The sequence below is a fragment of the Ornithorhynchus anatinus genome, chromosome 3 (assembly GCF_004115215.2).
Source record: "Ornithorhynchus anatinus isolate Pmale09 chromosome 3, mOrnAna1.pri.v4, whole genome shotgun sequence".
Taxonomy (NCBI): domain Eukaryota; kingdom Metazoa; phylum Chordata; class Mammalia; order Monotremata; family Ornithorhynchidae; genus Ornithorhynchus; species Ornithorhynchus anatinus.
The window spans coordinates 117,134,316-117,151,532 of record NC_041730.1 but is presented as its reverse complement, the minus strand read 5'-3'; the positions used below and the strand labels follow the sequence as shown (position 1 = coordinate 117,151,532).

At 42.2% G+C, this 17,217-nt stretch overlaps 1 protein-coding gene across 19 annotated transcripts in view; it reads right to left on the bottom strand.

Moving 5' to 3' along the window:
• Positions 1–17,217, bottom strand: part of KCNMA1 (potassium calcium-activated channel subfamily M alpha 1) — an 879,166-nt gene that overhangs the window by 275,867 nt on the left and 586,082 nt on the right. For all 19 annotated transcript variants that reach the window (XM_029059250.2, XM_029059251.2, XM_029059252.2 and 16 more), the window contains exon 6: positions 13,169–13,244. In XM_029059250.2, the coding sequence (XP_028915083.1) occupies positions 13,169–13,244 (76 nt within the window). The remainder of the gene's footprint in view (positions 1–13,168; positions 13,245–17,217) is intronic.

Sequence of the window (17,217 nt, the reverse complement as noted above, 5' to 3'; positions counted from 1 at the left end):
ACTCCAGCGTCATTTCTTGCTCTGATATGAAGACCAAGAACTACATGGATCATGAATAATAATAATAATAAAAACGCTGGTATTTGTTAAGTGCTTACTATGTGCCAAGCACTGTTCTAAGCGCTGGGGTAGATACAGGGTAATTAGGTTGTCCCACATTGGGGCTCACAGTCTTAATCCCCATTTTACAGATGAGGTAACTGAGGCAAAGAGAATTTAAGTGACTTGCCCAAAGTCAAACAGTGGGCAGGTGGCAGAGCTGGGATTAGAACCCACGACCTCTGACTCCCAAGCCAATGCTCTTTCCGCCAAGCCACGCTGCTTCTCATGGCTAATAATAAAAATAATAATAATGTGCCAAACACTGTTCTAAGAACTGAGGTAATCATTCAATCTTTCAATTCTATCATATTTATTGAGCACTTACTATGTGCAGAGCACTGTACTAAGTGCTTAGGACAGTACAATGTAACAATAAATAGACTCAGTCTCCTTCACAGGCTCCTCCTCCCTCTCCCATCCTCTAACTGTAAGGGTTCCTTAAGGGTCAGTGCTTGGCCCTCTTCTGTTCTCCATCTACACTCACTCCCTTGGTGAACTCATTCGCTCTCACGGCTTTGACTACCATCTCTACGCAGATGACACGCAGATCTACATCTCTGCCCCTGTCCTCTCCCCCTCCCTTCAGGCTCGTATCTCCTCCTGCCTGCAGGAAGTCTCCACCTGGATATCTGCCCGCCACCTAAAACTCATCATGTCCAAAACTGAGGGCCTTATCTTCCCTCCCAAGCCCTGTCCTCTTCCTGACTTCCCTGTCACTGTGGATGATACGACCATCCCTCCCGTCGCTCAAGCCCGCAACCTTGGTGTCATCCTTGACTTGGCTCTCTCATTCACCCCACACATCCAATCTGTCACCAATGCCTGCCGGTCTCACCTTCACAATATAGCCAAGATCCACCCTTTCCTCTCCACCCAAACGGCTATCTTACCGGTACAGGCTCTCATAATGTCCCGACTGGATTATTGTGTCAGCCTTCTCTCTGATCTCCCTTCCTCCTGTCTCTCCACGCTCCAGTGTATTCTTCATTCCGTTGCCCGGATCATCTTCCTGCAGAAACGCTCTGGGCATGTCACTCCCCTCCTTAAAATCCTCCAGTGGTTGCCCATCAACCTCCGCACGAAACAAAAACTTCTCACTCTAGGCTTCAAGGCTCTCCATCCCCTTGCCCCCTCCTACCTCTCCTCCCTTCTTTCTTTCTACTGCCCACCCCGCACGCTCTGCTCCTCTGCCGCTCGCCTCTTCACCGTCCCCCGTTCACGCCTATCCTGCCGTCGACCTCTGGCTCATGTCCTACCGCTGTCTTGGAATGCCCTCCCTCCTCACCTCCACCAAAGTAACTCTCTTCCCATCTTCAAAGCCCTACTGAGAGCTCACCTCCTCCAAGAAGCCTTCCCAGAATGAGCTTCCCCTTTCCCCTCTGTTCCCTCTTCTACGTCTCTGCTCCCCCTCCAACCTCTGCTCCCTTCCGCTTCCCCCCTTCACCTCCCCTCAGCTAAGCCCCCTTTCCCCTTTTCCCTCTGCTCCTCCCCCCTCCCTCCCCCTCCTCAGCACTGTGCTCATTTGTATATATTTTTATTACTCTATTTATTTTGTTAATGAGGTGTACATCTCCTTGATTCTATTTATTGTGATTAAGTTGTCTTGTTTTTGGCCGTCTGTCTCCCCCGATTAAACTGTAAGCCCATCAATGGGCAGGGATTGTCTCTATCTGTTGCCGAACTGTACATTCCAAGCACTTAGTACAGTGCTCTGCACATAGCAAGCGCTCAATAAATACTATTGAATTAATCTAATCAGGATGGACACAATCCCTGACCCAAATGGAGCTCACAGTCTAAATAGGAGGGAGTAGGATTTAATCCCATTTTACAGAGGAACTGAGTCACAGAGAAGTTCAGTGACATGTCCAAGGTTACACACCAGATAATTGGCAGAGCCAGAATTAGAATCTAGGTCTTCTGACTCCCAAGACTCTGCTCTTCCCACTATTTAACAGTATATTATACTGAGAAGCCATGCTACTTCTCTATGGATGCATCTGATTATCTGTAAAGAGACTCTTGGAAAGTCAAATCAGTTTTAAAATATGAACGGTGAAAGAGTTTTGGAAAACTGTCATGCTGAAAGAGATCATTAAGTTCAGATAAAATGATAGTATAAGATTGGTTAGTGCTTAATTTTCTTTAGCACTTTCAAGTGGCTTCAGAACATGTCCTAAAATGCTGGATAAAGTGGTAAGATTCAAGAATTATTATATGTACTTTTCTTATGAGTGTCCCATTGTGATTAGTCATTCATTCAATCACATTTATTGAGAACTTACTGTGTGCAGAGCACTGTACTAAGCACCTGGGAGAGTACAATATAATAATAAACAGACACATTCCCTGCCCGCAGTGAGTTTACAGACTAGAGGAGTAATTTGACTAAAAGCCTTCAAAGCTGCAAATAGCATCCAGGAGAAACAGCTGATGGTAAGGGGAGGTAGATAGGAAAGGTGGTGGATTACAGCAAAAGGAGATCAATTTAGTTTGGTTGGGCACCGAGGAACCCCTCATGGCCTCAGTGAAAACACTGGCAATATTTTGCAGTCATCTTAGGAATTAAACACATGTTATATATCAGGAGTCTCAGTGGCCTTTTGCTGTTTTTGAGACAACATAAAATATAATAATAATAATAATGTTGGTATTTGTTAAGCACTTACTATGTGCAGAGTGTTCTAAGCACTGGGGTAGATACAGGGTAATCAGGTTGTCCCACGTGAGGCTCACAGTCTTCACCCCCATTTTACAGATGAGGTAACTGAGGCACAGAGAAGTTAAGTGACTTGCCCACAGTCACACAGCTGACAAGTGGCAGAGCCGGGATACGAACCCGTGACCTCTGACTCCCAAGCCCGTGCTCGTTCCACTGAGTCACGCTGCTTCTCTACAATATATTATATATTGGTTATGATGATGAGAGTGTTAGTACTAGAAATATTAATGATGCAACTGAGGGTTCCTGTGTCTCATGTACCTTCTTAACCACTGTTTCTGGGACTACACATATTAAAAAGACCCAATATCTGATTACTCTTATGATTAGAAGCATCATTACTGTTCTCTTGAGGATTAGGAATTAGCTTCCAAATGAATTCCTAGATTGGGATGGGACACAAATAGTTATGCTCTTGATAAATACCACTGATTGATTGAGATCCACTTTTAGTCTATGATCTCCATACACAGATCATCAGTGAATTGCAAGATCGGGATGTGGTGTCAGAGTGAGTGGCAGGGAGCCTGGTACCATGGCAGTGGTAGAATGGACATGTGGGCATGATGTGAGGGGGGTAAATGGGGTGGGCGGGGGCCCGGGGCATTGTGACAGTTAAAAATGTAAATGCCGGCCTAAGCTGACAGCAACTCGTGAGTTAACACATTCTCTCTGGAGCAGTGGAGGGTTAAGATCTAGAATTTAGGGCGAGCGTGAGGTTTTATATGATATTGTCACACTGCAGTATATGATAGCAGGACATACTGAATTTATGCTGCTGAGAAGCAGTGTGGCCTAGAGGAAAGAACATGGCCCTGGGAGTCACAGGACCTGGCTTCTAATCTCAGGGCTAAAACTTGCTGCTGTGTGACCTCGGGTAAGTCACTGAATTTCTCTGTGCTTCAGCTTCCTCATTTGTAAAATGGGGATTAAATTCACATGTTCTTCCTTCCCTCTTAGACTGCAAGCCCAGTGTCATGGACATGACCTATCTCCCACCTGATTATCCTATTTCTTATCCCAGCAGTTAGTATGATGCTTGGCACATAGTAAGCCCCTAAAGAATACCACTGTTTTTGTTATTAGTAGTAGTAGTAGTAGTACCCAAAATGACATAAAGACATCCTTCAGCATTGCATTACACTATTAAAAATAATAATAATAATAATGGCATTTGTTAAGCGCTTACTATGTGCAAAGCACCATTCTAAGTGCCCTTGCAATGAAATGACATCACATGGAAAGACAGAGGGGAGAACATTTTTCCTGGCCTTGAGCAACTACAGGTTTCAAGTCAGCGCTATCCCAAACTGACCTTAAACTGGTAGGGAAACAGCATAGTCTAATGGCAAGAGTACAGGCTTGGGAGTCAGAGGACATGGGTTCTAATCCCAGCTCTGCCACTTGTCTGCTGTGTGACCTTGGGCAAGTCACTTCACTTCTCTGTGCCTCAGTTATCTCATCTGTAAAATGGGGATTAAGACTGAAAACCCCACTTAAAACAACCTGCTTACTTTGTATCTACCCCTTTGCTTAGCATACTGCCTGGCACTTTATAACAAAAATGATAATTATGAGCCATTCAGAAATGGATCTTATCATACACTGGGAATAGTTTCTTACCAACTCCCACATTAAACTTTCTGTCTAATATTTGACCAAATGAATGGGTAATAACATATAAAACAGAACCCACATCGAATTAGGAAAGATTGCTATTTTAACTCTTTTTCAGAAGGAGTCTCCATAGGGCAGGAGGAGAAACGAATGGATGGAGGACTTGAAAATTCCTCCAGCTAGTGGAAAAATCTGATTCTCTAACATCAAATGAAATATTTTTGTAATTAATCCTCTACTCTGACATACAAAATGTGAATCAGATCCATCCCACATAACCTTTAGTGCTATAAACTCTCATTGCACACTTAAGAAGAAATGTATAGTCCATAAACATAACATTATAGGAATTGATAGCCCATTAACAAGTCACATATAGTTGTATAATCAATTATACACAGTTTTACATAAACTGTGAGCCTGTTGTTGGGCAGGGATTGTCTCGATCTGTTGCCGAATTGTACGTTCCAAGCACTTAGTACAGTGCTCTGCACATAGTAAGTGCTCAATAAATATGATTAAGTGAATGAATAAATACACAAGATGTGCTTTGAAAGATACAGATGGACTCTGCTAATCTGAACACTAAGAGAATTTGGCCCATTTTTTTTTTTTTTTTTAGTCACTAGGTGGTGCAAGCTCCTCTGTTTATTTTATGAAGACCTTATTTTGCAGAGATTCCAGATGCAGGAGGAAATAAATTCACTGGTGTTATAACTGCCTGGTGAGAGTAGACCAGCAAAATCAGTCCCTGCTTAAAGGTCAACTTTACTGCCCAAGATAGTACTGAATGTCTAAACTGTCATGTCCTATAAAGCTGAACAAGAAGTAGGATTTAACATTTTCCCAACATCTAAAAGCTAGGAGATTAGATTTGATTTTTTTCCTGGGGATTTCCCAAGCTATAGAGGACATAAATTATTATTATTTTTTTTTGCGGGGACTCTGGATCAGTCTTCAGGAAAGCAAAAGGTAAGCTCAGGCAGATTATGTTGGACATGGCTTTGCCCTATCTGAAATTTCTTTTAATATCTGTCCACTCTAGAAGACTGTAAAGTCCTTGAAGATAGGGAACGTTTCTACAAATTCTAATGCACCATACTTTCCTAAGCCCTCAGTACAGCATTAGGAGTTGAGCCTCCTAACTTGCTCATTTGATTTCACTAGGAAAAAAGGGGGCTTTTCCTTTGAAAGGAAGCATTCTTTCTCCTCCTTAACATCTCCTTCTCCTCTGCTCCAGAGGTGCCCAGGGCTTTCCCTAAAGTGAGAGTATTTGGGTACTATTCTGCCCTGAGAACAGGATTCTCTAGAGCACCCATAAGAGGGCAATGAGGACCCTTTCTTAGGGCAACCTGGATTGGCGCAGCCCTGCAGAGCCCTACTCTTGGGAAAGTACAGGGAGGTGGCTAAAGTCTGGGTTGGGGTGGAGGCAGGTGGTGGGGAGGATATGCAGGGAGGGAACATTTAAGGGAAAATCTTCCATTTGTAAATCTATTTCACCCCAGCCCACAGGTGGCATTCTGCTGCTGCCGCCCCCCTGCCCTTCCTGACAGGATTCCAGGTTGCTCCAGGCCCCCTAACTAAGGGCCCCAGCTATTTCCCTCCATCATAATCATCCCCCCCCAACACACATTGTGGCAGATATCCAAAATCCCATTTGTGGGGAGATTTGGGGGTCCCTTTATCTTGGACCCAAATTGTCTGGGAGAAGGGAGAGGTAGAGATACATCTGGGTCACCCACAGTGTTAGTTAGAGAATAGATGAGGAAATTGGTAAAACGTAGAGTGCCCCCTTAATAGTCTTTCACTGAGTAAATAGCCCTGTGCTCCTTCCTGCTTACTGGGGTGGTCCTGTAGATAGGTGTACACAGGTACACAGTAATCTTTTCCTTTCTGGAGAGCTTAGATCGGAGCAGATCCCCACAGGATGCAACAGATAGACTGTGAGTTGGTTGTGGGCAGGGAATGTGTCCATTTATTGTAATATTGTACTCTCCCAAGCACTTAGTACAGTGCTTTGCATACTATAAGCCCTCAATAAATATGATTGAACGAATGAATTAACTTCTAGGGGACTGGGGTCATGCCATTTGATCAATTCAGCAGGGCACCAAACAAAATGCAGTCCACAGTGAAAATGGGTTGACATACTTTCTGCTGGAGTTTCCTTTGGAAAGGTAGAAGAATAGATTTATCACCACTATAGGGGCAGAGAGAATCATGAGGATGTCCTGTGTCTTTTACAAAAGAACCTTGTTATCCAGGAATCATTCTTGGCCTATATCCCACCCTTCTAAACCACCCTAAGAGAAATCCCAATTGGTCCTGCCATCAGGAAGAGGGACCAATTTTTTCCTAGAAGTCTTTAAGACTTGCCCCAGGGGTATTGTGTCCTTTATGAAATCCACCCCGGACTTCCAGTCTGGACCTAAATATAGATGCAGGATTAGTCACAGACAATTCCCTGCTCCCTAAGCTCTCTCTAACATCTGTGCAAAATCCCTCACCCTGAGCTCTTTCTAAGCTTCTGAGTTATTTATTTTTTTAAGTTGTTTAAAAACAAAATACAAATGCTGTATTAGAACATGAGGGAAAAATGTAATCAATTTTATTACAACTTCAAGTCCTATGCTTTCAGTCAAAAACAACCCATAATTTTAGTTCACTGAAGAGACCGGCCAGAAGTTACAAAATATTCCCTGGTTTTTACCAGCCTTCTATCCACATTCTGCTATGAATAATAAAAGGCTTTAAAGCAACATTCTTTGCTTCTGGTCCATTAACAAATATTTTAGGTCCTGTGACTACCAGGAATAATGCCCTCAAGGCAAGCATTTTAACCTCAGCGAATAACTTTCCGACCAAGAGACTGATTTAGCTCCGATTTTAGAATGATGAAGTTCATTCAGAGACTCTGAAGTCAGCTCATAAAAATCCAAGACAGTTGGGCATTTTTCCAAAGCTTGGATAATTGCACAGTGAGCAGAAGCATCCGTTATAATACACCACTTGTGGTGTACAAAGTATTTTAGCCTCTTACCCTAGTGCACATCATGAATGGCCCATGGTCTGATTTGCATGAATGAGATTTGTCTCTTTAATCCTTTTCAGCTACTCTCTTCTCTGTGGTGTCCCTTCGGTCACCCTCCAGGTTTCCCCATCTGCCTCTCTGAATTGATAGTTTTACTAATTCAAACTGGGGAGGCGACTAAGGAACCTGATCAATCACTCAATGGTCTTGATTATGCACTTACTCTACACAGAGCATTGTACCCTGTCAATAAAATAAGTAGATAGTAAAAACATTCTGAGTAGACAGGTACTTCAGATCAATTCTCCATAGGCAAGGGAAACCTCTCCTAGCAAAATCTTCATTCATTCACATCCACTTCAATGATCCAGATTTGCAAATAGGGGGAATTTGAAAAATATCTTCCTGTAGTCACTAATGAGGTAATTTCTGGTAGTCCTCATATAGCAAAGAGGCAAAGACTTCTAGAAGAAAGCATTCCTCAGTCGGAGAGTAAGATCCTTGTGGACAGGCAACATTTCACTTCTCTGTGTTGGATTTTCTCAGACAGTTAAGAACTGTGCATCCAGTGAGCCGTCAATGAATGCCATTACTACTACATTACTGCTGCTGCTGTTGCTGCTAGGTCTCCTCTGGAAACAAAACTACTTTTCTTCCTGCAGAGACAACGTCTTTCACTAAACATCTCCATCAGGCTTCTCTCCTTTAAGTTAGCGGAACACATGTTTAAGCCATGAAGGATAAAAACCAACACTTATTGCCCTAAGTCCTTGCTTTCCTGTCTGGATCTATGGTTGGGAATTGGGAGCCACTAGTCAGAGCTTTTTCATCAGAATGAAGGAGTGAAACTAATCATCTGTGAGATATTGGAAGATGGTGGGGGGAAGGGATTGTGCAAACCCAATTAATTTGTAATAGTTTATAGTAGTTACTGGCAGAGAAGGACAACTTGCACCTTTACAGTGGAGAAGAATCAAACAGGAGGAGAGAAAAGGTTGTAAAGGCTTGTAAAGGAAGGAATAGAGGGAGTCAGAGGACATGGGTTCGAATCCCGGCTCTGCCACTTGTCAGCTGTGTGACTGTGGGCAAGTCACTTAACTTCTATGTGCCTCAGTTACCTCATCTGTAAAATGGAGATTAACCGTGAGCCTCACGTGGGACAACCTGATTACCCTGTATCTTCCCCAATGCTTAGAACAGTGCTCTGCACATAGTAAGCGCTTAACAAATACCAACATTATTATTAGTAGAAAGAGCATGGACCTGTGAGCCAGAGAACCTGGCTGGTTCATTCTTTCTTTCATTCATTCAATCATATTTATTGAGCGCTTACTGTGTGCAGAGCACTGTACTAAGCACTTAGGAAGTACAATTTGGCAACAGATAGAGACAATCCCTACCCAACGACGGACTGGTTCTAATCCTGGCTCTGAAAACTGGTGTGCTGTGTGACCTTGGGCAAGTCGCTTAGCTTCTCTGTGCCTTAGTTACATTATCTGCAAAATGGGGATTTTATACCTGTTCTCCCTTCTAGATTGTGAATGCTGTGTGGGACAGGAACTGTGCCTGACCTGTTTATATGGTAGCTTCCTCAGTGCATGACAAAGTGAGTCCTTAACAAAGACCATTATTATTATTATTGTTATTACCACACACATGAAAAAATCCTGACCCTTACTAGAGCACCTTCTACTTACAGGGCTGGATCCTAGTCTGCAGGTACCCTGAGTCTCAGCTATAAAGGCCCAGATCAGGTTGACACAAAGCTAAGTATGATTGAGTTAGTCTGGGTTCACTCACTTTTACAACCTTCTTGGTTTGAGCATTTGGGACAGTAGGGTATACAGTGGGGTTCAGAGTGTGGTATTTGGGATGCCAGTGATAGTAGCAGTAGATACTAAGACTAGTAGTGGGAAAAGTGTTTTCTGAAACCCCACCGTACAAGAGCTAAACTTCACTTCTGAGTTGGGGTGGCACAAATGTGCCCTAGCTTTGCAAAGATGGAGTTCCATCTCGGCTGCTGCCATGATTCAGGGTTCTGTGTGGGCATGGATAAGACAAACCCTCAATTTCCAGTCTATGTAGGGGTTTTAAATGGTGGTATTTGTATTTGTTAAGCGCTTACTCTGTGTAAAGCACTGTTCTAAGCGCTGGGGGATACAAGGTAATCAGGTTGTCCCACGTGGGGCTCACAGTTTTAATCCCCATTTTACAGATGAGGTAACTGAGGCACAGAGAAGTTAAGTGACTTGCCCAAAGTCACACAGCTGGCAAGTGGCGGGACCGGGATTAAAACCCATGAACTCTGACTCCCAAGCCCGCGCTCTTTCCACTGTACCACGCTGCTTCCTAACTATCTTGTCCACGTCCTGCCTCTGGCCTGGAACGCCCTCTCTTCTCATATCCAACAGATGATTACTCTCCCCCACTTCAAAGCCTTATTGAAGGCACATCTCTTCCAAGAGGCTTTCCCTAAGCCCTTTTTTCCTTTTCTTCAACTCCCTTCTGCATCGCCCTGACTTCCTCCCTTTATTCTCACCCAGCCCCACACCATTTAATAATAATAATGGTTTGTTAAGCGCTTCCTATGTGCCAAGCACTGTTCTAAATGCTGAGGTAGATACAAGATTATCAGGTTGTCCCACGTGGGGCTCACAATCTTCACCCCCATTTTACAGATGAGATAACTGAAGCACAGAGAAGTGAAGTGACTTGCCCAAAGTCACACAGCTGACAAGTGGCGGGACCGGGATTAGAACCCACGATCTCTGACTCCCAAGGCCAACCTCTTTCCACTAAACCATGCTGCTTCATTTATATACATATCTGTAATTTATTTATTTATATAGATGTGTGTCTCTCCCTCTAGACTTTAAGCTTGTTGAAGGCGGGGAATGTGTCCATTAAATTGTTATATTGTACTCTTCGAAGCACTTAACACAGTGCTCTGTACACTGTAAGCATTCAATAAACATAATCTACTGACTGAGTGCATACTGTGTGCAGAATACTGGGTTAGGCACTTGGTAGAGTGCAACAATAAAGACATGATCTCTGTCCTCAAGGAGTTAGATTCCCGGTTTGTTCAAGTGGATGGCTTGATTTCCTAAGAAAAGAATGATTTCCTTTCCTGGCATCCAATTCAGGTCCTCTCCCTGTCCCAGGCTCCGAGAGAGGTAATGAGTGCTTGAATTTCTTCCTGACTCAATTGGAGAGTAGGACTGAACTTGAACACTCGTCCTCCCAGTGATGGGAAAATGATGTGCCCCTTCCTCCCTTGGTGGTGGACATCGGACACCCAAACTCAGGTACCGTCACATGGTTGTCACCTAGCAGCGGGTGTGATGTCATGACATCATTTGGAAGTCTGCCTGATTCTACAGCATTCCTCTGGGGGACCCTGGTCCCTACTCCCACCCCCTTGCTTCCGAGCCATTACGATCCCCTCCTAGGCCCTTTTTCACACAAGAGACACTACCAAGTCAAGGGATTCCATAGAGGGACATTTTCAAATTGTCAATCTCCACCACTGCCCTGATGCAGAAGTCTCATTCATAAGCCTCTGAAGTTGACCCCGTTGGAGAAAAATCTGAAGGTAGACTGTAAAACCCCTCTAGACTGTAATCTCCTTGTGGTCCAGGAACATATGTACCAGCTCTGCTATATTGTACTCTCCAAAGAGCTAAATATAGTGCTCGGCACACAGTAAACACGGAATAAATGAGATTTATTTAGTGATTGGATGGACGTTTGCTCCCTCTTTGAAAGATCTCAACCCTTTGAAATGAGGAAGGGCTGGGCTTGAGTTATTGAAAAGGGAATAGTTAGGAGGGCTCACCTTCTTAGCAAGGGAATATTCCTTTGAAATTTATCAGCTACTGCTCAAATGCCTTAAGGCCTATATCAAAGGAGAGCAGATTCTACTGTGAATGGCTTTCCTTTGGTTTTCAAAGCCATACCAAATTTATGCAAAATTTATTACCTATGTGCATTTACTATTAGATCAGTTTCTACTTCATTTGCACTTGATTCACCAGATCTGGGCTTCTGTGCTCCAGGCACAAACAGGTTTTCACATAAGGCTACTTATTATCACTTCCTCAATCATATTTATTGAGTGCTTACTGAGTGCAGAGCACTGTACTAAGTTCTTGAGAGAGTACAATATAACAGAGTTGTCCCTATAACTCAACCTCTCCTACCATTCCTAGTCCTTGGGGCTGGGAGGGAATGGCTTGGTGTTCACCCTCTTTCCTCTTGGAGAAAAAGCATGGACTAGTGGAAGGAGGACAGGCCTGGGAATCGGAGGATCTGGGTTCCAACTCTGTCTAAGCCAATTGTTTGCTGTGTGACCTCCTTGTGCCTCAGTTCTCTTGTTCTTCCTCCTACTAAGACTGTAAGCCCCATATGGGACAGGAACTGAGTCCAACCTAGTTAACCTGTATCTACCCCAGCACTTAGAACAGTGTTTGGCTCATAGTAAGCACTTAACAAAAACCACTGAGAAAAAGAGCTCTGGGGTTTAGGGGAGAGTAAGGGAGAGACACACAGTGGATTCCTATGGAACACTTGGTCTTCTCAAAGAGAACCCTTCGGAGTGGCTGCCAATGGACGTTAAATGAATTTTGAAAGTAAATGATTTGTCTTTTGTAATATGAAGCTTGGTACCACCCCTTACATTATTTCTATTCATTTTTTCTGAGGTCCAATTTTTTGTGATACTAATAATGATAACAATGGTATTTGTTAAGCACTTACTATGTGCCAAGCACTCTTCTATCAGGTTGTAATCAGGTTGTCCAAGTGGGGTTCACAGTCTTAATCCCCATTTTACAGATGAGGGAACTGAGGCACAGAGAAGTGAAGTGACTTGCCCAAAGTCACACAGCTGATAAGTGGTGGGGCTGGGATTAAGACTCACAGTCTCTGACTCCCAAGCCAGTGCTCTTTCCATCCAATGCTTAGAACAGTGCTTTGCACATAGTAGGTGCTTAACAAATACCATCATCATCATCATTATTATTATTATTATTAAGCCACTGTGCTTCTCTATGATGAAATAATAGATTGAGTTAAATAATAATGGATTTAGTTAAAATGTGGAAGCATGGATTTCCTAATTAATAAGCATAGCCATCACTAACTCTTCATTCTACTTCTCATGGTCTGGGCTAAGGAAATACATCCATTTTAATCATCCACAGCTAATATTAGAGCAACAGGTAATGATACAGGACACTGCCTACATTAAGATGCTATAGCTTAGAATGAATCAAGACCAAACTCATGGTTTTCTACAACTTTTAACCTATTTCCCTGCTACACAGTTGACGACACCATCTTGAGGGTGCATAGCACTTATTTTTCCAAAGTGTTTTTACATCAATTCTCTCATCTCATTTTTACCATAACCTCATTTTCCCAGTTTTACAAGTGAGGAAACTGAGGTCCAGATAGGTTTAAAGACATGTCCAAAGTCAGTAGCTGAGCTGAGACTAGATTCCAAGTCTCCTAACTCCTAGACTCATGCTCTTTTCTCTAGACCATGATGTCTGCTGATCATAGCTTTTTTTCTCTAGGCATCAATAAATGCACATGTATCTCTAACATTTCTAAGGCTATTTAAGATAAGAAAAACATCACTGAACATTAAAATTGAAGATCAAAACTCAAGAAAATTGATTTGAATGGCTTACCTGGTTTTTAGGATATTCAGAAACTGCAAAATTTCTGAAAACTGTATCAATCTGAGAGCTCTCAAAAATCTCAAACCTGTAAGGAGAGAAATACAATTGTGTTATTTCAGTAGTTGGTTTCCATGCTCATTATGCTATCTGACATACTGCTATCGAAGCCAGTGAACTACAAGCAATGGGGAATTCAAGTCATAGAATACCTTGGAAATGTTCTTTCATTTTGAGTGGTTGGTGAATTGTCCTGCTTGACTCTCAGTGCAGAAAAGAAGCCAGAGAAATGTCTCTATCCTGGCCAGATAAAGTCAGCAACATACAAAATTGAGTCTTATTAGAAGAAAGCTTAATAATTCCTTGAAATTGTCTTGAAAAGCCTCCTTTGAAAAAAGCTTTTAAAAACAAAGAATTCTTCCAGCTTTCCACCTTCAGTGTCCAGGTTTAGGATTCTGGCAGCTCATGGCAACCCCGCTGTTAAATGCAGCTTATGAGCAAATCTGATAACCTTCTGTTTTCAGTGAAGGTTTTTTTGGATTTTTTTTCAAAGACCTGATTAAATGGGCTAATCTGGAGTGGAAATTTCCCAAATTCCAAAATGGATACTGATAGAAAAATTGAATTTTAACAGAGTCCGGTGTCTGAATTGCAATTCCTTGCTAAAGCACTAGTAGTTTGTACATGAACACAGAAGAAAATATAATACAAGGGTAAAAAGTGCTAAAATTTCTCTTTTATAGAGAATGCATAATAATTGTCCAAAAAATCCTGTAGTGAAGACATGTTATTTTTGTAATATACAGCCAATTTAGGAAATAAAATGGGATTCTTGAAAGACATAGTTGTCATTCAGTTGTCATACAAATATCCAAAGTTTTACATCAATTGTGATGACGACTTTTTCAGTTATTTGAAGTACAAATTTCATAAACTATTTTTTATGATCCTAGAATTGACCTTTATTGTTGGTGTTCATATTTCAAAATATCACACTGTATATACAGCTGCCTTTCCTACTGGATGAAAGCAATGCTGACAGTAAATTTTACTATGATGGATGAGGAGCAGCATGGCCTAGTGGATAGAGACCAAACCTGGGAGTCAGGTGGTCATGGGTTCTAATCCTGGTTCAGCCACTTTTCTGCTGTCTGACCTGGGGCAAGTCACTTCACTTCTCTGGGCCTCAGTTACCTCATCTGTAAAATGGGGATTAAGACTGTGAACCCCATGTGGGATAGGGACTGTGTCCAATCCAATTTTCTTGTATCCACCTCAGCACTTAGAGCAGTGCTTGGTACCAAGTACATAGTTAACAAGTACTATCAATATTATTATTCATAAAGACGTAAACTTGAGACCAATGAAACCAATAACAACAACAACAATAGTTTTGGCAATTGCTGAGCTGTTTCTATGTTTCAGCACTGTGCTAAACACTGGTGTAGATGCAAAACAATCAGATTAGACAGGCTGCCTGAACTAATGAAGCTTACAGTCTAAGGGAGAGGGAGAACGGGGATTCTATCTTCATTTTACAGATTGGGAAACTGAGGCAACAAGAAGACCATTGACTTGCCCAAGGTTAGTCAGTCAGTCAGTCATATTCATTGAGCACTTACAGTGTGCAGAGCACTGTACTAAGCATTTGGGAGAGTACAATATAACAATAAACAAACACAGTAGTAGTTATAGTATTTATTAAGGGCTTATTTTATACAGAGCATTATATTAGACTCAGGGAAAGAGGAAACAGGTGGGAAATAGACATGGACTCTGTCCTTTGAGGAGCTCAGAAACTTATGATTTAGACTACTCCTCCTGTCTCTGTCCTGAGCAGTTTCCACTAGGAAAGAACTCAGATTGTCCTTTTATTTTGATGTCAGTTTGCTGTGTCCTGGAATGGTTTTTTTGTCACTAATATTGTTTTTAAGATTTTTGCACTCCAAATGTAAAATTCTCCAATTATGGTTATCTAGGGAATCCAATTTGGTTTGGGGGAGGTGAGTAATTTTTTTGACACATTGTCAGTGAGCAGAGCAGTGAGCAGTATCAGGGATCAAGCGACCCCACCTTAGACTTCCTTCTTATGTAGGACTTCAGTCTTCGGTAGGAGGTATCCCAGTATGAACAGGACATAAGCTTAATATGTTACTTTTCACTAGTGGTAATGAGTTGCACTGAACCATTCACATACTTTTGCCCAGTTTCCCGGGGATGAGGTTGAGGTACAGTGAGTAGGTTGCTGTTAGAGGGGTGAAGCATGTGGCCCGGGTTTTAGTAGGAAATAAGAGACATAGGGTAGGAGGGAGAGAACTGATTAAGTGCTTTAAAGCTGATGGTAAAGAGTTTTTGTTTGAAGTGGATGTAGATGGGCACCCGCTGGAGGTTCTTGAGTTTGTTCTGGGCAGGGAACCTGTCTACCAACTCTGTTATACTGTATTCCCCCAAAGGCTTAGAACAGTGTTCTGAACTCGGTGAATGCTCAGTGAATACAACTGATTGATTGTGAGGAGAATTATAGCAGCAGAGAGACATATAGACTGGAGTGGGGAGAGGACAGGAGGCAGGGAGGTCAACAAAGAGACTCTCAAGAGTCAACAGTCACTGATAAATGCTCGGATCAGTATAGTACACAGCTTGGTTGGAGAGGAAAGGGTGTGTGTTAGCAGTGTTGTGAAGGTAAATAGTAATGGTGGTATTTGTTAAGTGCTTACTATGTGCTGGATGGAAACTGACAGAATTTGGTGACAGACTGAGCCTGTGGGTTGAGAGAGATGAATTGAAGATTCATTCATTCATTCGTTCAATCAATCATATTTATTGAGAGCTTACTCTGTGCAGAGCACTGTACTAAGCACTTGGAAAGTACAATACAGCAATAAGGATGATAATAAGAGGATAATGCCAGGGTTATAGGTTTGTGAGATAGAGAAGGGTATTTGTTGCAGAGATAGGAAAGTCAGGGGGAGAACAGAGTTTAGGTGGAAAGATGAGTTCAGTTTTAGACATGTTTAGTTTGAGGTGTCAGTGGAACATCCAAGTAGAAATGCCATGAAAGCAGGAGGAAATATGAGACTGCACAGAAAGAGAGCGGTCAGGGCTGGAGCTAGAGATTTCGAAATCATCTCCATAAAAAAAGTATTCAAAGCTGTAGGTGCAAATGAGGTTTTTAAGGGAGTGGGCATAGACGGAGAATAGAAGGGGACTCAGAACTGAGCCCTTAGGGACTCCTGCAGTTATGAAAGTTGTGCTCAAAGAGGGCCACTCAAGCCATGAAGGCCCATCCTCAGCAATTAACTGCCAGTTCTCCACTCAGGTGCGGCATCATCTGAATCCTTCTTTTCCATGTTCTGAAGAATTTCCCTCATCCTTTCTGGGCAGTGGGTTTCCCAGTTTCAGCTCTCAACAAAACAGCAACTGTTTGGGTATCTCCTCCCATGTCCCACTCAGGCAACTTGTATTAAGGTGAGCATAGCTTTGATTCTAGTAGACTGAATTTGTTCTGGAAATTCACTGTTTGTGATCATTAGGATTTGATATTGTGTATGGCCCGTAAGTGAACCACTCAAAGAGCCAGATGTGACACCTTGGTGAGGTCTAGAGAACACAGCTGTGAGAAGTCTGGACAACATCTGTCAACCTTTAGTTTGGCCTGGGGCCTTAAAGCAAGCCATCTCCACATGCTATTCAACAGTCTTCTAAAGACTACACTTAATCATCTTGATTCAAGTTTCTACTTGCTTGTCTATAACTGTGTCCTTCATTAGTGTGTTGTTTAGGTAACATAATTTTGTGAGAGTAATATTTACATATGTGTGTGTGTGTGTGTGTGCACATATACATACATTTATACACATACATTTACACATATATATTTTGTTAGTACAGTGCTAAGTGCTTAGTACAGTGCTTTGCACACAGTAAGCGCTCAGTAAATACGATTGATGTATTTATATGATATATATATATAACATATAATGTTTATCATATATTTGCATATAACATACAACAAAGCAGGGTGGCTTAGTGGAAAGATCACAGGCCTAGAAGGCAGAGAA